General features: G+C 36.0%; 2 protein-coding genes and 1 long non-coding RNA gene across 3 annotated transcripts; 2 read left to right on the forward strand and 1 right to left on the reverse strand.

The window, feature by feature from the left end:
- The first annotated feature begins 98 nt into the window (after window positions 1–98).
- On the forward strand, window positions 99–2,442 carry LOC140792570 (uncharacterized). Its single transcript, XM_073143643.1, has 3 exons — window positions 99–400; window positions 1,810–2,118; window positions 2,237–2,442. The coding sequence occupies exons 1-3, from the start codon at window positions 192–194 to the stop codon at window positions 2,337–2,339; spliced, it is 621 nt and encodes a 206-aa protein (XP_072999744.1). The 5' UTR covers window positions 99–191; the 3' UTR covers window positions 2,340–2,442.
- A 2,955-nt stretch (window positions 2,443–5,397) lies between these two features.
- Window positions 5,398–10,163, reverse strand: LOC140792053 (protein IQ-DOMAIN 13). Its single transcript, XM_073142860.1, has 6 exons — window positions 9,733–10,163; window positions 8,787–8,892; window positions 8,034–8,498; window positions 6,698–6,946; window positions 6,486–6,617; window positions 5,398–6,095 (listed from the first exon to the last, which is right to left on the reverse strand). Exons 2-6 carry the CDS (start codon window positions 8,859–8,861, stop codon window positions 5,613–5,615), a joined length of 1,404 nt encoding a protein of 467 aa, XP_072998961.1. The 5' UTR covers window positions 8,862–8,892; window positions 9,733–10,163; the 3' UTR covers window positions 5,398–5,612.
- On the forward strand, window positions 6,002–8,584 carry LOC140792054 (uncharacterized). Its single transcript, XR_012109688.1, has 2 exons — window positions 6,002–6,138; window positions 8,114–8,584. It is a non-coding gene; the product is annotated as an uncharacterized lncRNA (long non-coding RNA).
- Window positions 10,164–19,348: the final 9,185 nt, after the last annotated feature.

The raw sequence follows: 19,348 nt of genomic DNA on the forward strand, positions 1-19,348 counted from the left end.
TTATTACTGTATTAAGTTTGGGGTGGTCTTTTTCGCTATAGTTTAAGAGAGGGCTAGTTTGGTAAAAAATTCCACTGCCAAGTTCCATGTGGGCCACGAAGGAAAGAAATAGCGCATGAAGAGCCCCATCGAAAAGCGCGGGAAAGATCTCAGCGCGCGAAGCGGAAGCGGAAGCGGAAGCGGAGAGCGAAATGGAGATGGAGATACAGATAGAGGAGATCGAAAGAGATAGGAGGGAGGAAGACGAGGAGAGATGGGAAGGAGGCGGCGCTGCATCGGTGCTTAATCTCGCCTCAGGTTCCTCGATCTCCGTTAGCTACCACCCTCGCTTCGAATCTCACGACGATCTGCTCCTAATCGAAGTGGACGACAAGGTCCTCCTCTATGTGCTCGGCAGACGGTAATCTCTATCCCTTAAAACCCTACTTTTTCTCTTCCAATTTCGTAGGTTTGCGGATTCGACGACATGGATTTTCTATGATGGTCATTTCTTCGAATAGTTGATGTGCAAAGATTGGAACTTTGGGTTGATTACGGATGGATATCTTATGGATCTTCCTAAAGATAAGATATTTTAGCTTGATTTCAGTATATATGGTGTGCATTGTACGCGTGATGGGTGTAGAATTCTCTTTTAATATTACGAGAGAAGGATTTCTTTTGTGACCGAGGCTAATTCCATATAATAATTCCCAGTAACTTCTCTTCGAAAAAAAAAAAATAAACCACTAGTGAAATGGACCACATTTTACTTCTGTTTTGGAAGCTTGAGTTAGTTATGGAAGAATGCCTTATTTGATCTTCATTTCGGTACATGCACACTAGACTTTCATCATCTGATGTTCTTATAGTTTTTCTGTTCTACATTATTTAGAGTATGATTTCTTTTGTGAAATACAATGCCAAATAGGAATTTTGAGTACCCTATTAATTGCAACAAGTAAATCCAAAGAAAATTTGGGTTAGGCTATTAAGTAGCATTTTTAGAAACAGAAAATAATAATTTGAGGCTTGATTTCAGTTTTGAAATGCTTAAACACATATTAAACTTATGTTTTGCACATGTGGACAAGTAACTGACTGCCAGGTCCAGCTGAGAATTGTGGTTTAGTTTTCTTCCTATTACATAATTTACTGAGAGGAGATAAATGAAATATATGTATGTTTATTTCACAGTTGTTATTCCCTTCACTGATTAATTTGCTATTTTGAAGTCAAGGAGAATCTAGGTGAATGCAGACATTTCTTTTTGGGTGGGATTAACCTATTAAGAATTTAAATTGTTCCCCCAGATAGAAATCCAATTTATCAGCTAGGCTATCAGGTCTCACATAAAACTCTCCTCTTCTCCAACGTAAGAATGACTGGAGCGGAAAAGAAAAATTATTATTGCGAGAACAATATCCTTATCTGCTAATATTTTATAAACCTTGGGAAGGAATCTATTAGTAACCTTGAAAGTGTCAATAAGATAGGATGACATGAAACATCATCAAGTCAAATTATTGGATTAGGAGCTGTATACAAATTGGGACAATCAATGTCAATTTGCAATCCCGAAACATCATCAAGTGTTGAGAGGTTTTTCCTTATTTGCTCGTAAACATACCTCTTTAAGAGCTCTCTTATGTTTCTCCTTCCAAGTTACAAAACTGGTACTTGCTAAAACAGATACCCTATGTACCTTCCCTCCTCAGACCTCACACAGCAAGGAGGCTCTTGCACTAAGATGTCTTATTTATACTTTGATAATACCGAGAACATTTTTCTGTGAATTGTTCTCCACTGTCTCAAAATGTTTGGTAACAGGGTGGAGGGAAGCAATTTGTGGAGCCTAGATGAGAAGCGAGTTTGTTTGCAATTTGCAAAACAAATCCTGGTTGGAGGAAAGATGAAGCTGGAGAATTTCAAGGAAATATGGATGCAAAGCATTCCTTCAGGAATGTGTGCAGACCTTAAAATGCTCGAGGCTGAAGTGTTATTCAAAAAGCTTGGAGTTGAAACATGGATACGTTCGTTCAGTGTTGGAGTTCTCCCGTCTAATCCTACTGAGCGTTTTGCTGCATTGTTTAAAGAGCGGCCAAAGTGGGAATGGAAAGACTTGGAGCCTTACATCAGGTTTTTGTGGCAATCCTTCTTAGATCGTTTCTTTCTTTCTTTTCCTATATGAACTCTTCTTGTGCTTGAACTGTACTTCAAATTTACATCGTGTTATTTTTTTCTTCCTTTATTCTAGGGACTTGCGGGTGCCTGATCTCTCTTCAGAAGGTTTACTTATAAAGTGTACTCGAAGAACACAATCAAGTGCAGATGTTGAACCCGTTTTCAGCGCAAGATAGCTGTTTTTCAATTGCACTTATTTTCACCTCTGATTTCTCACAAATATTCCTGTCCAGTTTGCAGCCATAATTAAGATGCATTAGCGCTCTATCTTCCATTTTACATCTTATTACTGCAGTGACAAGGGTAAACAATTCATCATTCTTTTCTATCTTTTGAAAGTTAAAAGGTATCTGTGTGCTAGAGCTGCTTGAATAGACGGGGAGAGGTGATGATATATCTTGTTCGAAGTATCAGCAACTGATAGCGAGCAGCTTTTGAACAATTGCTGTGGTTTAATATTACTTCAAACTAATCTGCTTGCAATCAATGTCAGTGGTCAATAGAACTTCATAGAAAGGCAGAGGAGTTCGAAGCTTTACGGTTTAACCGTGGTCCCTCAGAAAAGGACAAAAACATGGTAAGTTTTTAAACAAACTTTTGTAAAAGAGCCTTATGGTAAACGGAGCATGCCTCAGAGTTAGCAGTGGAAACAAGCATAATTGCAGAAGCTGGCGAATGTTGTAAGAAAAGTAGTGGTTAGCATAGAACGCAAATTGGTCTTCCTTTTGGCTCAAAGAAAAACGATGAGGAAATAGAGTGGCAATGTTAGCCGATTGGGGTCAGGTCAGGGCTAATGTAAACACAAAAGCAATTTGTTTAGTAAATACGAAATATGGTACTCGAGTTATAAAAAGATTATTGACTAATACATTTTGTTTTAATTTTTTTTGTTTTATAAACAAACTATTCATGTGATAATAAATTATTTAGGTCATAATAATCGGATTATTATGTTATAAATAGATTAAACAAGTTAAGGTAATAAATATGAATGGAATATGTTCAATCATTAAATCAGGTAGATCAATTCCTTTATGATCCAAATTTAAATATATTAAATTCAAACCCATTTAAGCTTGATAAAAGAATGTTACAACTTAGGAGCCCAGAAAATTGCAAGTTAGTTTATTAAAAGGTCCCTTGAGCAAGACTATATGACATTGCAGTTGTCTACACATGATCTATAAGGAACAGTAGATGGCTTGATAAAAGAATGTTACACCTTAGAGGGAATTTTACAAATTACACCTTACATTAAATGTAAGACGGGGTTTTTATAATTCGACCATTACATTTTTTTTCTTATAATTTTTATTTAATATATTCTGTTAATTTAAATGATACTAGTAAAAAAATATTTCGTTATAATATATGAAATAATTTGTGAATACATAAATTACCCATGTAGGAGGAGCAGAGAGAGAAAAATAGTTGTGAGGATATTTTAGTAATTTGATCGATATCAGTTTAATTATAGAGAAAAATGAGGTGTCGAATTATAAAATAGTCAAAGATGATATATGAATTATAAAATAGGTAAAATATAAAGTGTGATTTGTAAAATACCCCAACTTAGAAGCCTAGAAAATTCAGCACACAAACACTTGGGCTTATTACAGCTAACTAGTATTATTTTCATATATTAGAAAAGACCTCAAGTATTCAAATGAATACCTTGGGTATCATTATGTGAAAGATACGTAAGGCCGACAGGCACAAAATTGTCCCACAAAGAAGAAAAATTATGAACTATCGAGATTGGCCAATCAACTAGTTGCTTGGTTAGCCTCCCGATAGCGGTGACCAATCGAAATATAAGAGAAAGAATTTAGAAGGTATAGAATGTTCAAAAAGGTGTGATGCCAACGCTAAGGAGGAGCTTGCTTGCCCTTCAAAATGGAGATAAAAGAGCTAGACAATCCCCTAAATGGAGAGATTAGTGAAATTTCTTCGTTTGAGTTTGATAAGGGTTATTTAATGGCCTCCACCTCAAGAAGATATTCTCTTGATGATTCTTAACCAAAAAATCAATACTTATTGTGTGCCCACTAGGCTTAAAAATACCATCAAAATTTAGTTTAAAGAGTTTTTAGAAGGTGCAATTCATATAAAGCGTCCGTAGCTGCCAACATAGGATAGTTGGTAAAAGATATTCTAAACCAATATTCACAGCACACATAATGAACTATTATATAATTTGACAAGACTCACAAAGGCTACGACAAACTATCAAGATACAACTAAAATAATTAATAGTACAATATAATTTGACTTGTATTATACAAATTATCTTCTAATATAATGGAGTACAAATATATCCAAGAATAATACAACTCAATTTTTATATCTTCTCAATCATAGCTCATCTTATCTTTAGTATGATACCTACCTTATGCAGAATCAATGATATTAAAAAAAAAGTAAATTATTTACTGTATAATATGAATAAAAAAAGAACATCATGTCATGAATGAATATATAAATATATCTTCAACAATACATAAATCTTCAGTCATACCATCATCATAGTTCTCTCAAATATAACATACATGATGCATGCCGATTATAACTATGCTATTGTATCAAATTTAACCCTAATGATATATGATGACCACTCGAAAATTATATATATCAGATGATAATAAAATCATATGTATTTATTAATATCTCAATCATCAACGTCATCTCTAAATAACATTATCATACTATACCATCGTGCACGGTCCACACCCAGTACCTAGTCTCATTATCGTACCTGAAGGCTCAAAAGCTTACTCTCCCATTCGTTAAAGATATTTCAGTCATAATCATACTTTATCATTCGCTAAATGTACCAACATCCATTCAGACCGAGCACCCATTTAGCCGATAAATTTATATGAGGATAACTCGCCACATATGTCTTAGAAAACGGCATATGTCTAATGTTTAATAAACTCGGCTCTATAATTCTTTTGAGCCTAATATATTAGTTCGGCCCGATTCATTTAGAGCTTGATGAGCTGGGCTTTTCAACGAGCCGAGCTCGGCCTCACAAGGTGACGAACTCTTTTGACATTCTAACTGAGAGCCCTAGAATATCGCTACATTGCCACTCCACTGGAGACCTGTGATTTTTTTTTTTTATTATCGTCTTTACTTGGACGTTTTCAGATGCTAAGATAATAGCACCTTCTTTCACGGCATCCAACAAAAGCTCATTATTCAAAGCAATATTGTTATACATGAGAAGACTAAAAAAACCCCCAAAACTATTTATTGTTGCACCACAAACATCATGTAAAATTTTTCCTAACACTTCACTGGAAACTCCAAACATTTCAATGGAGAATAGACTACAAGTAAACACCACACCTCTCACTTAATTCAAACCTTTTTAAATTATACATCAATCAATCACAATACAAACCACACTCAACGCCATACACTGGTCAGTGGAACGCAATCTACTACTTGAAGCGCCTCCACCCCGCCCCAACCGGCAACGACAGAGTCGAGTCCACGCTTCCAATCGAGAGCGTCGACCGATGCCTCGCCCCCACCACCGACGACCGACTCGTGTCCTCCTTCCCCCTGCTCCACCCGAGGCCGAAGGAGAAGCGCTTCGGCTTGTCCTCGTGGTGGTTGTGGTGGTAATGGAGATGGGTCTTGACCTTGGCCTTGGCGGATGCGGTGGGGGTCATGTAGTTGGGGACCGCGAAGGGCGGGCAGCTCGTGAGGCTCTCGTCGTCGCGGAGGGTGGTGGGCTTTGGTCTGGATTTGAGTTTGTTGGGCTTGGGTTTGGGCTTGGTGGAGGTGGAGGTGGCGGGGCGACGAGTGGGGGTGTCGATTTGGGTGGGGCTAGTTTGGTGTTCGACCAAAGTCCACCACCAGGGGAAGCCATTGGAGAGGACGCCATGGGCCGACTTGGGCGTCGTTGCAGAGTTCAGCAGCTATGAGGGGGACAAGCACACAGATTAAAGACAAAAAAACAAGGTAATGCTTCCGTTAAAGATGTGATTCTATTTTTGCACTGCTTTCTTGGAATAACTTTTTCTTAGTAATTTATCAAAATGCAGTCTGATGGATTGAATTCCATCATTTTTTGGTTGCACTTCATGAACAAGATCCCCCCTCTCTTGTGCGCAAAGCACAACTCTTCAGTAATTGGAGATGAAATCTTGATTCTTTTTTTTTTTTTCCTTTCCTTTTCTTTTCTTTTCTATTGGTTCGTTTATTCATCATCGTTAACAAAATGGAACCTACTAAGGTTAGACATCTCTTTCCAACCTCATAATTAGTTTTGATGCAGCAAGATGGCGAGGTGCTAATGTAGTATTTACCTGGTGGGAGTAAGCATAAGCCAGGGCCCTCTCCCTCTTAATGACTGCCTCCACCTTTCTTCTCATCCTCGCTTCTAGCTCCTCCTTCGTTAGCACACTCTCATCCCATGTCTCCAGAGCTTCTGCGTCTGACTGCATCACACACACCATCAAATTACTTTTGTTCAAAGATTAGCTCATCAATTTTGTCATATTCTTAGTAATATTCTCACTTGGTGAGCAAAACTCCACTTGCTAAAACTGCTCTGGATCTCCATTTCTCCCTTTCGTTGTGCTTGCTGTTGGTGCTGAAGACTTCTTGTGTCCATCATCTGCAGCCGTCTTGCACGTACCTGTGATTGGACTCTGACGAGCATTTGCATGCACCTCATGGTGTTAATGGTCTGCCGCTTCACGCTCTGCCCGCGCATCACACCTTGGAGCCTCATCAGTCCCTTTAGAGCTCGGTAGTTCTTCCTTGCCTGCATGGATAGAGAGAAGATAACTCACTCTTCTTGGCACATAATACTATTGGGCGTCATATGTGCAAGTTTAGTCTCACACTCAATAAAAAATGTACGAAAGGTTGATGTAGATCCCATGTCTAGACCCTGCATGATTAATGTTTTGGAATTAGGATCATGATTTGAGGAGACAGTGAGACAGGTTCTCCTGCCATTTAGGTATATATCACCATTTTGGGATCTTTGATTCTATTGCCCAGTATTTAGACCTAGTTCTGCTATGACTATGGTTTTAGTGTGATTGTTGTTAGATAACTAATTAGATGCTTAAGTTGTTAGGTAAAGCCTCTAACATAGGGGTGGCAAAAGTTGACCTAATCTGATAACCCGACACAGCAATCCAATTTTTAAATAAGTTTTGGTTTAGTCTAATTAAGTTCAGAGCGTAAACGAGTCAACCTATCTAACCTGATTATTAAACAGATCATGATCGTGTTTATTATCTCAACCCATTTAATTTGTTTATGACCCGACCCATTAACTTGTTTATAACACGATAGCCCATTTATGAGCCGATTAACCCGTTTATAACTAAACTGGCTTATTTACAATGCGAAAAAACTTTGTTTACAATACAAAAAATCTATTTATAACTCGAATAACTTATATAAATTTGAATAATTTGTATTACCTGATAATTCTTTTATGACCGATGTAACATGTTTAATAAATGGATCGTGTTTGTGTTTAATAATTTTAACTCATTTAATGATTTGACCCAACCTAAACCCAGGTAACCCATTTGATTACCTCCCTTACTATCACATGTGGCCTTTATACACTGGATATGGATAGATAGAAGATGCTAGAATGTGTGGCCCCTCCACACCAGCACTAGGATAAATAATAGAAAATGAAACTAAACTGGGCTAGATGAGGTTTAAACTCATGACTTCTAGAAATCTGACTCAATATTGAAGTAATGTACATTGGATAGTGATTTGATTTGACTTTCCTATTGTTTTCCTGTTTGGGATCATAGAAAGGATCCACTTGAACAATACTGGTAAATTTTGTAGCTACTAGATAATATGAGAGAACATACCATGTAACCTCTGTAGGCTGATTGGATTTTTACTGCAGAGTATTGAGCATAATTTGGTGTTATTCTTGGTCTTGGTGCAGGTGTTTTGAGCATTTGAGCTTTCTTTGAAGGCACTTGATGTACTCTGATATTGTGCTCCCTTTCAACATCAACCTTCTTAGGAGGTAATTGATGTAGTTGATAGTTCTGAGCACAATCAATTCTTTTTGGAGGCAGTTGATAGATCTTCTCATGTTCGACATCAACCTTCTTAGGAGGAACTTGGTGAATCTTGTCATGTTCGACCTCTGTTTTCCTATGAGGCACTTGATGTATCTTGTACTGGTGTTCCCTTTCAGTATCCTCTAGGATTTGCTCAATGCTGCTTGGTTCTCTGTAGAGGGGGATGAAAGAGTTGATCTCTCCATGTTTTGATCTTCCAAACCCCCACCTTTTCTTCTCTCTTGTGTTTTTCTTTTCTGCAACCTGTGCAAACCACCACTTAATATTATATGTGCATATTGTAACATTCTACCTTAATCTCGTGGTATAGCTTATCCTATAGTAGATAATATGTTTCCTTTGATCTTGTCAAATTAGCACTTTCTTGCTTTGCTCATGATTTTTTTTTTCAGGATATAACACTAATTTGTGATCATTCAAGGGATGTAGAATTGGAGACGCTAAGAGGAATTTGGCTGAGTAATTTGTACTTGTAACCATTGCATAAATGATGAAAGCCAAAGTTGAATATGCTATCAGCTGAATACTCACATTGCTCACTATATCTTTAGTAGTTGATGTGAAAGCCCTTTTAAGTGCAGAAAACCAATTCCCTTTCTTCCCCATTTCCTTGCATTAGTACTCTCTTCTTACAAGCCTGGATGTAAGAATTAGCTTAAAGGTTAAGGTACAGTACTTAAGCAATCATAAATTAATAATTCCCATGAACTCATTTAATTTGTTGGAATGCTGCTGCATATAACATTCTGCATGTCTATTTGTTGTATATGCTTGCAACATTTTACATTATTCTTTTCATGAATCATGTTGTAATTTGATATGTTGTGACTAACATGTAGGCTTTTGACTTGCTGTTCTATCTTCACCCCATGAAAAGAGTACTTTCAATTAACAGAATTACAAGGATATAGTCATATAGAACAGTAACCAATTCCCTCCATGTTATCCTGTGTAACTTGAATATAGACAGAAATTGATTTGATCAAAAGTAAGTTCTTTACAAGAATTTGTCTATCAATTAGAGTGAGTAAATGCAAAACATTACAGTACTTAAGTTGTTGCACAATGACAAGCTAAGACTTATGAACATTGAAATTCCTGATGATTTACACTTCAATGATGTTTCCTTGGTAGAATTATATTGGAAGAGTGAGCATAATGTGCTAATATTCTGGTTCAGTGACATTTTCTTCATTAAAGATTGTAAGGGATATATTAAGCTACTTTTGCATTTATTTTCGTGTCACAAGACTCACAAAGTGACTTCCTTATTTGACATGCAAATTAAGTATCTGAATGATGGTCCATGTAAAGAAATATTACATCTTAAAATATAATATTTTTTGAGATATATCTTTAGTTATCTATTGCCAAAGCTGAAATAAGCAATACTCTTTTTTTTCAGATATGTCTTTATATTCTACACGTGTAGAACAAAAAATTTGTAAAGATAGAATAAGAAGAGTGTGGTTGATACCTTTGTTATGTTCCAGTAACCATCTCACAAGGTAAGCTCATTTTCGTTGGAGGAGAGGAAGACATAGGAGAATTTAGTAGCTCCTGCTCATTCAATGCAAATTTCCTGCGCTCCTCTGACTTCTGGATGTATATATATGTTGTTTGTTTTTTCTCCTACAAGAAAATTGGCATCTGGTTCTTCCTTGCAAGGATTGGGGTAGCTTTTCTCTCTTTCCCTTTCAACTTTTCTATGAGTAAGGGGTTTTATAACTCTCTTTCAGATTTGATGATGAAGATGGTGGCCACTTTCTCACTCCATGACTGCCAACCTACTTTGCTTGATCAGAAAGCCTTGTAAGGAAGCACTGCAGCAAAGTGCACTTGAGAGGTACTGTTTGGTTGGCCTGCTTTTATTCTTAGAGAAATGCATAACAACAAGGAATATAAACCAACTTTAGCCAACAGAAAACTAATGGGGTTTTATATTAGGTTGTCAGCAAGATACAAAGTTCCAAAAGTTGATGCATCCTTTGCTTGCATTAGCCTTAAAGTTGGACTTTAAACTCTTGAGATGGTGCCTCTAATTAACTGACAATTAGGTAAAATATAGTATGGTTTCCCAAGCTGGAAGAGATCCTTCGTTAAGCAGGCTAGATGTCAATGCTTTATTGGGCATGTGAGTAGCATGTGCTTGCTTGAAAGGAAATTCCCTGTCCAGAATGATGAATTGCTTCCCCTTGGGTCCTTCTATATTCACTACTCTTTGCTTCCTTAATTTAGAGAGAGAGAGGAAATATAGATTTTTGCTTGTAAGGTACTCAAAACAATTGAAAGGTAATAGCCAACAAAGTGGGGGTTGTTCCCTTATCTAAATCAAGCTGCTTAGGTGTGGTGTTTTATTTCTAACTACTCTCGTAGGCCATCATTCCCTTTGTCAATACCTGTCTAAATCACAGCTAATTGGCTCCATTTTTTTATCCCTTTATTGCTGGATGTTTACACTTGTCCTGACTTACAATTGGATTTAAGTGGTAGCCTCCTAAATATGCCCCAACCTATGGTCCTGTTCATATTCCTTATGCAATTTTGGACGAAATTTTATGGAGCCAACCTATGAGCACCTTGGCTTTCATCTCTTCGGTTATGTGGTTCAATTTATGCAAGTAAAAAGAGCAGTTCTATGGAAGGGATCAAGGCCCCTCCACCAAACCATCTCAGGCATTACATCAATTAGGTGGACCAGATAAAAGAATTAATTGGCTGATGTGTTTCAACCAATCAGAAGAGCTGAAAAGCTTGAAATCATCCCAGTCAGTTATATTGTTTTTCAGGGTCTCTAATTCTTTATGAAACCTTATTGTCTGCGAATCAACTCCAGATCAAGCTTTAAACTGAGATAAATATTCAATAATAACATTTAGTTGGTGTTTGGTTTTGGAATAACTTTTAAATTAGTTTAGCTATGTTAAAACTTATATTTGTTTAGGCTGTTATGGCATTTAGTTATAATTAATATAATAATGTAATAATTATACTTGATATGATATAAAAAGTAATAAATTTAGGAGATATTTATAGCAAATGACTCAAATAATTTTTATAGTGAATGTCCGAGGAGAGGTGAGAGAGGGAGAAAATGGTTAAAATGATAGTTGATTGAAGCGATGTCTTTTCAAGTACAAAATATTAATTAAATTTAATTAGTAAATATAAAATATTGGATGGAATGATTTTGTTGGTAAATATAAATATTGGAAAAGGTAGGTATTAATAAACTAGTATTAAGATATTGCTGTTTTGGTTACTATATTACTTTAGATCTCACTATACTTATCCCCCAGCCAAACTTGATGGGGAGTCTAATAAAAGGTTCCCCAGCGTATTGTTTTGATCACTAGAATCTTATTGAATTATATCAAGCTCAGGTCAGAAATCTAAACTTGGAATTATGGCATTACCATATCATCTCTAAAACACGTCAAATTCAGATTTATTGACCAACTTGAACCCTAAAATGAGACAAGAACTATTCAAATGCCTACTCATAATTGGCTGTATTTTCTGAATCTCAGGTCTAGCCCTTTGGTCTATCTATTAGTGAGAATGAACAATGAGAATAACATTGTTGCTGGAGAAGTGCTTGTGTTTTGAATCCTTTAAAAAATGGTTTCCCTGAAGCAAAATAATGCATCACTATAGAGCAGCTAATATTTTCTTGTGTTTTCTAGGCGTCATATTTAGTCAATTTTGCTCATTGTAGCATATTTATGGATAAATCAATTAGACGTGGTTCTTCCATCACCACGTTTTTCAGGTGAATTTTAGGATCTATGCAATGAAAGGAAGAGGAACTCAATGATTCAGTAGTTGAAATATTAGTATTAACAATGCCAATGGAAGAATTTGATGTGAGGGAGCCATAATTACTTGGCTGAAAGATGTGATGAAGGTTTAATTTGGTGACAACAAAGTAGATAGAAGATTGACAAACAATGTGGAATTAGCTTGGATTTTTGGAGGAAGAGGGTAGAGATCAAGATCTACACATGGACATGATCCATGTAATTAGATGATGCCTCAAACTGCCACTAGGTATTACTATTATCACCAGTTGAAGACTAAAAGGTGTTTCCTTTTAGTACACCTTTTAGTACATGCTAAACAGTACAAGCAAAATCGTGTAGATTTAGATCTACATAGTGCATTATTTATTAATGATCACATCATTGACAGAAGGTTCCTTTCAATTACGTTAAATAACGTCTAGTCCAACTTAAAAGGAGCTGAGTAGTTCTAAATTAAACAATAGAGAATTTGAACTGGATTCCAAGAATAGGCTTTTTTATATTCAGCTGCTTGTGATGCTTTCAAACTTTTATAAATCTATATTAGATCTTTTATTACCATTTGTTGTACATTGTGGTGCATGAAGGTACTTTTTTTTTATGAATGTCTTTAGAGACATAAGATTTTTATTGAGATTCCAAGTTACCGTCCAATATAGAATTAGTCTAAGAGTTTGAGATACATTTTCGAATTGCAAGACTGGCTAAGTTATGAGCAGTGGAAGAAAATAACCAATTCACGTAATCAGCCTGATCATTAGCTACTTTGACAATGGACTCAGAGTCACTATAAATCCAGCATGGGGATTTATTGAGAAGACATCATGCTCTGAGCCCTTGTAGCAAGCCAGAAGGAAGAGTTTGGGAAATGCCGAGCTTTCAGCATCAATGCTCAGATGCTTCAAGGGCTATTGAGAAGACTTCATACTAACTTTTTAATCAGGTATCTTTTGTATGACTAAGGAGGTCATAAGTTCGACTTCAATCCAAATAATATTGTGGAAAATTTGTTTAGTGGTTTAGTAGCTTGGCTCAACGGCTCGACTCGGTTAATGGCTCGGTAGTACAGTTAGCTTGGAAGAGCAGCTCGGCAGCGTTTAGTTCAAAGTAATTGTTCGGCGATGCGTATAACTTGAAGCCTATATTAGGTAGCTTACTATATTAGTTAAAAGTTTAGTAGGGCCTAAGTGCTCTCTGTATCTGGAGAGGGTTAGTCTTTTGTCCAGCCCATATCTAGCTTTAGAGCTCATGAATAATTAAAACAGGTCTAGACTATGTTTGATTCCGAACAATTGTTTGGCGAAGCACATAACTTGAAGTCTAGACTATGTAGCTTATTATATTAGTTAAAAGTTTGGTGGAGCCTAAGTGCCTCTATATCTGAGGAAGTTTGGTCTTTTGTTCAGCCCATATTTAGACTTTGAGCTCATGAATGATCAAAAAATTATTTTTTTAATAAACTATTTGTTTACATTAGAAATGCCACTTGGGCCTTTCTTCTCAGCAATATAATTCCACCAAAAATCACAGAAGTCTATTTAGCTTTGAGATGGTGGTCTTGGGGGACAGCATGGTCGACGTAAAATAGATAGGGGCTGAGCACAAGATTGATTTGATTAGAACTAGATGATCAGCGTGGGAGAGGTTTCTAGCTTTCCAACTTGATAGTCTTCTTCGGTACTTGAATTCATTTTCTGAAGTGGAATTGACTTTGGGCAGATACTTTATTATAATATCCACAAAGATTGACACAACAATAGGGATTTGCCTAATTTTGAATTCTTCTCTACTCCCTAATTAAGTCATGCCTACTAGAATCCTTGTGCCACTCTTTGAGTTTAGGAAATGGACGACTATTACTCATAGAATGTGATCATTCATTTTGTTTCTTACTTTTTTAAAGCAAGAAGTATGAGACTACTAAAAGGGATCATAGTCAACCACTGGGATCACAACTGTTTATTTATTTATTTCTTTAAGAGAAATGAAAATTTAATGGTGTCTAATTAAACTAATGCCGTTGATATTGAAACCTTCAAAACAATCATACAATATGAGCTTACTCATTCTTGGGATCACAGTTGTTTATTATGACTTCTATTAGTTCATCCTTAGGTGCGCATTTGTATTTGGCTTAGATTGAAGGACAAGTTATGTGTCACACCACACCCTATATTTTCATGATTGTATGGTTTTGCACTCTATATTTTTTTAATAGTTATATTTTGGGCCACCTGATTTGGATGTTATTCTTAGAAAACAACCAACTAAAGTGTATTAGAGAAAGAATCTTTCATTAGAATCAAACATGATTGTTTGAGATTACTCTCTCTCTCTCTCTCTCTCTCTCTCTCTCCAAGAGGGATTGGATGTTTCCAGGAAGCCATATTTGATCTTTTCTTTTTTCTTTTTGATACCTTTTGTTTTTGGTTAAGAAGAATAAATTTTAAGTACCCAGCAAGATACCTAGAACATCCTTATACAACAAATTAGCTAATCAGAGCAGTCCTCAAAACTTCCATCTCAGCTTGAAATAGGTCTTCACCTGTGCCTTGGATTGCACCGTCAAGGAGCTTCTGCCCTTGGGAGTCCTGAAAGAGATAACCAAGCTTGGAATGACGGTCTTGGTGAGCCGCTGATGGATCAATGTTGTTGAGCTCAGGAAAAAATACCTGGAGGTGAGAGCTATTTAACATTTCTTTTACTAGTAGGCGGTTCCTCCCCGGTTTAGGGTTTTGGGTTTCGGGTTTCAAATTTTTGATGGGCTTGGAAGGACTCAACCGCCAATGCAACGGGCGATACTGAATTTGATTGATGACATTAGATTTTTATTGAAACACAAGCTCGTTGTGGCTTTTCCAAAGCAACCACATACCATGAGGAATGAGACACCTCAACAATGTGAGGTCTTCTTTAGTGAGATTTGATCCTTCAAGGGTCCAGTCCCCTCTGCTTAAAACCAGTTTTTGATACCTTCTAGTTCATCTTTCTTAACATGAGGTGTTTTTTAGAATAAATTCCTATATACTGAAAAGGTAGAGTGTGAACTATATATCTGTGAGAATATAAGTTTGAAAGCTAAGTACTACTTAAATCCCTATCTTCTATTGCCTACAGTGTTGACCTACAAAATTTTAGAGGAAGAGGAAAGATAATTCAGGACCATAAATTCAACACTATGGGTTCCTATAAACAGGTGTGTGTGTGTGTGTGTGATCTAATCTAATCACTGAACTCATCTTGTTCTTTGGCCTCAAACAGCATTTCAAAGCACCAATCAAGAACCTGCTCTGTTGATTGTGGTGCTGGTGATATAGTTCATCAAATTAATGGCGTTCGAGTTAAATTGCTCATTGTAGCATAACTCTCTCTTATTTGAAAATTGGCTTCCTCTTAGCACAAAAAAAAAAAACACTACCCTCTCTCTAGAAGGATACTTAATTGTGATTAGCGAGCGGATTATGCATGTTTTTTCTATCGATAAGGGATTGTGATAAAGTTATCATACTCATTTTCTTATCAAAATTTATATGAACTTTTTCTTTTCTGTGCTTAAAACTTATAAACTAATTAAATGAGGCCTAAATTAGAAAAAATAAAAATAAAAGTAGGTGTAGAATTCACAGTCCAAGTCCAAAGTCTATATTAGGCTCAGGCTGACACATAATGATGTACCACCTTACTTAACATAATTAGTTGAAATGAATCTTAATATGGATTACCTAGCCAATCCATGGAACATATTTGTTCTTAAACATGAATTTTTATTAGGGTTAATTATAATTAAAAACCCTAAACTCTTGACCGTTTTCACATATACTAATTTTTTTTTGTTGCATATTGACCCCCTCTGCTATTATTTAAAACTTCTCAAATGCTCCTTCTATTAATTATCTTTGAATATTTTTAAGCACTCTGATGATTGTTTTACTATTTAGAGGGAAGAAAGAGAAAGAAGTGAAGGCTAAGATGGTTATTTTATGTGTTCTGTCTACACTGTCAGGGGTTGGAATATTAGTAGTTTTTAGGGGTAGATTATAAAATGATGATAGTTAGCAGATCCAGGTATAACTAATCCTTTATATTATTCAATACTATAATATTTTCACTATCCATATACCTATATTTATCAACTTTTTAATTGTCGCATCAAACAATTAATTTAGTTTGTCACTTGCGTGTTAATCCACTCATAGTTTTTCCTAGACAACAATATTCTAATTCTATGTTTGAATGAAGATCAATATTCTAATCCTATTGCCCATATATAATAATCAATGTTCTTGATCTGTTCTTATATAAGAACTGCATTAAAACTTATTGAACTGATCCTTACCTTTGATGAATTTGGTAAATGGGCAATTATTCTTCCAAGGTTGATTTGATTCTCATCTTTCAATATTTGTTTCCTCTATAGGAGATTCAAATTCTAGTTCACTTGTGTTTTCTCCTAGTCTTTAGATCCTTTCCATAGACATATTAGTACTCCTTTGACATTGACAAATGTTAAGACCTAGTTTTTTCTTCTTCTTCTTCTTCTTCTTCTTCTTCTTCTTCTTCAAGAGCAGACATTTATTATCTCAGAAACATAAAAACAAACTATCTCAGAAACATTCTTTGTTTTTTAGAATGGCCGACATCATAACTAGCTACCCAATTACATATGTGACCAAAAGAATATAATTTTATTTTGATAGATTATGATAGAAAATTCATTAAATATCAACTCCAACATTTACGCGGAGAGATTCAAACCCTTCGATCTCCATCATGGCCTAGTAAAACTCAACTACTAAATAATAGTGGTGATCTAAACAACATAACCTTGTATAGGGAATTTAGAATATTTTCACTATGATTTTTTTTTTAATTTGCTAAAGTTTGGGGCTCTCCATATTATCTTACAAGAACAAGGGAAATAGAGTTCATTTGTATCATAGAGATCCTTATGATTACTATAGTTTCAAGTACCCAATATCAATTAAAAAAAAAGACATTTCTTCTTCCATGGGCAAAATAAAAATTACAAAATTACATAATACATTACAAGTTATTATTCTTCGTAATTATTAGTCTAAATGTGAAATACATTTAGGAATTTTTTTCAGACTATTTTAGTTGGTATTAATTTATGGATTGCGTAGTGCACAACCTTCTACGTTGGGTTTAAACAAACAAAAAAAATCTTCACGTGTCTACCCTAGTTCTGCTAGGGTTTGACGCATGCTTCTCTCTTTCAAAGGGTCTTCTTCTCGCCTCCAATGATCTTCCCCCTCTCCTCCCCTAGCTCGAGTCGCTAGGGGAGGAGAGAGGCCTTCTTCCTCCCTAATTTTCTTCTAGCTTGTTCTCCATCCTAAAGCTCTCTCTCCACCATCCTTATCCTCATTCGTCATCGCCCTTTCCTTGCTTATTGAAGTCCTCTCCTTTGCTGCCCACTTTGCCTCCTTTCTCCTCCATTCTCACTTAGTTATCTCTCTTGAATGAATTCTACATTTTTGCCATTGTTTGTCTGTTGTTGCCTGCCTCTGCTATCCACTTGTCGTCGTATGCCTTGCCTTCATTCTCCACTATCTCCTCTTAGTTCTCTCTTTGCTAAGTTCTTCCTAACCTGCCCCCTTGACTTGTTGCCGTTTGCCATAGTGTTCCACCTTCCCTTTATCGGTTGGACTTAGCTTCCTTCCCTAACTACCACCCCTTCTCGTCCTCCCCTTCCTTTCATGTTTCATCCCCAATTGGCTTATCTCTCTCTCCATGGTTGATGATAGTTTTTGTAACAAACTATTCGTAAAAAATAAATAAAAAATAAATAAATTCGTGCCATGCTGGGTGGCACAAGCTGAGGGTGCCATGCACCTCCAGCTGTCGACCCGGCCAACCAGGCTGGGCCAACTAGCTCTGATGGGCCCGTCGGCGTCGAAGTCGCAGCGCCGACGTCCCCACCGCCTTCTCTCTCTCTCTCTTGGTCACCCTCTCACTATACTCTCTCACACTCTCTTTCTCTCCTCATTGCCGGCACCGGCCCGCCGCCACCTCCCTTGGAACCGCCAATGTCGGTGAGCTCTCTCTCATTCTCTCTCTTCTTCTCTCTTCTTTTCTCTCTCTCTCTTTCTTCCTCCTTAGCTCAGGTTCGCCGGAGCCAAGCCACCGGTGAGAGGCCGGCCAGTAGCGACCGGCGCCCTTCCCATTGGCCCGGGTCTGCGCCCTTCTTCCTTCTCCTTCTCTTCTTCTTCTTCTTCTTCTTCTTCTTCTTCTTTCTTCTTCTTCCTCAGCTTCTCCTTTTCTTTCTGCACAGTGCTAAGCCGAGCCCAGCATTGGTGACACCACCAGTGTTCTGTTTTATTTTATTTATGTTATTTATTTAGGTATTTCTTTCTTAATTAATACAAATAGAGTATTTAGACATTAATTATTTTAATAGTAATATATATTTTTCAATATAATTATTATTAATTATAATTTTTTAATTAATGATTAATTAGGTATAAATATAGGTAATACTTATATTTAGTATTTATTTATATCTCTATTAGATTAATAGATAAATTTGTAAATCATAATTATTAGATTTATATACTAATATTCTTATGAGATACATTTTAAGAAATTCTAATAATTTATTATATATTATTATTCTTTTGTAACAAATAAAATACTAGGCTTATTTATTTATAAAGTAATGACTACATAATCCCTAATGAATCAAGATAGAGTGAGAACCACAATTTAATTATAATTAGGTTTTATCTATATTTATATTTTTATTTATAATTAAAAATAAAATTTAGCTAGTTATTAAGGTAAGTAGAAATTCCAAAATCTAATAAATCATCATATTTTACATGAACGGATTTTAATTAAATGAACGACTAACTTCTTGCTACTTAAATATTTTTTAGATTTTGAACCCCCTTATGTGAGACCCCGTGGACCCTATCGATGAGTTGACGTTTGATTGACAAATGTGAGAAATACGTGGTTTGTGTCTTCTTATCAGACTGTGAGTAGTCTTATCCCCTAGACGCCTTTCTCAAATTAGGTTATATTATATATTATGTACATGCATGTTTTGGCCTCCTGCATGATCATATTTTTATCTAGAGATGATTACAATTGAGTATATTTTTATCATGCATATAATTAGGCTGATATTAGATTATGAGTTTGATGATGATATTTAGAGATAATGAGAGATGATTATACTATTATAATTTTATGTCCAGTTGATCTGTAGCATGAATATGCATGTAATAAATTAGTATGAGTATGCATATGATGACTACATGGTTGGAG

This window comes from Typha latifolia, chromosome 7 (assembly GCF_019914945.1).
Source record: "Typha latifolia isolate L0001 chromosome 7, TyphaL0001v2, whole genome shotgun sequence".
Lineage (NCBI taxonomy): Eukaryota > Viridiplantae > Streptophyta > Magnoliopsida > Poales > Typhaceae > Typha > Typha latifolia.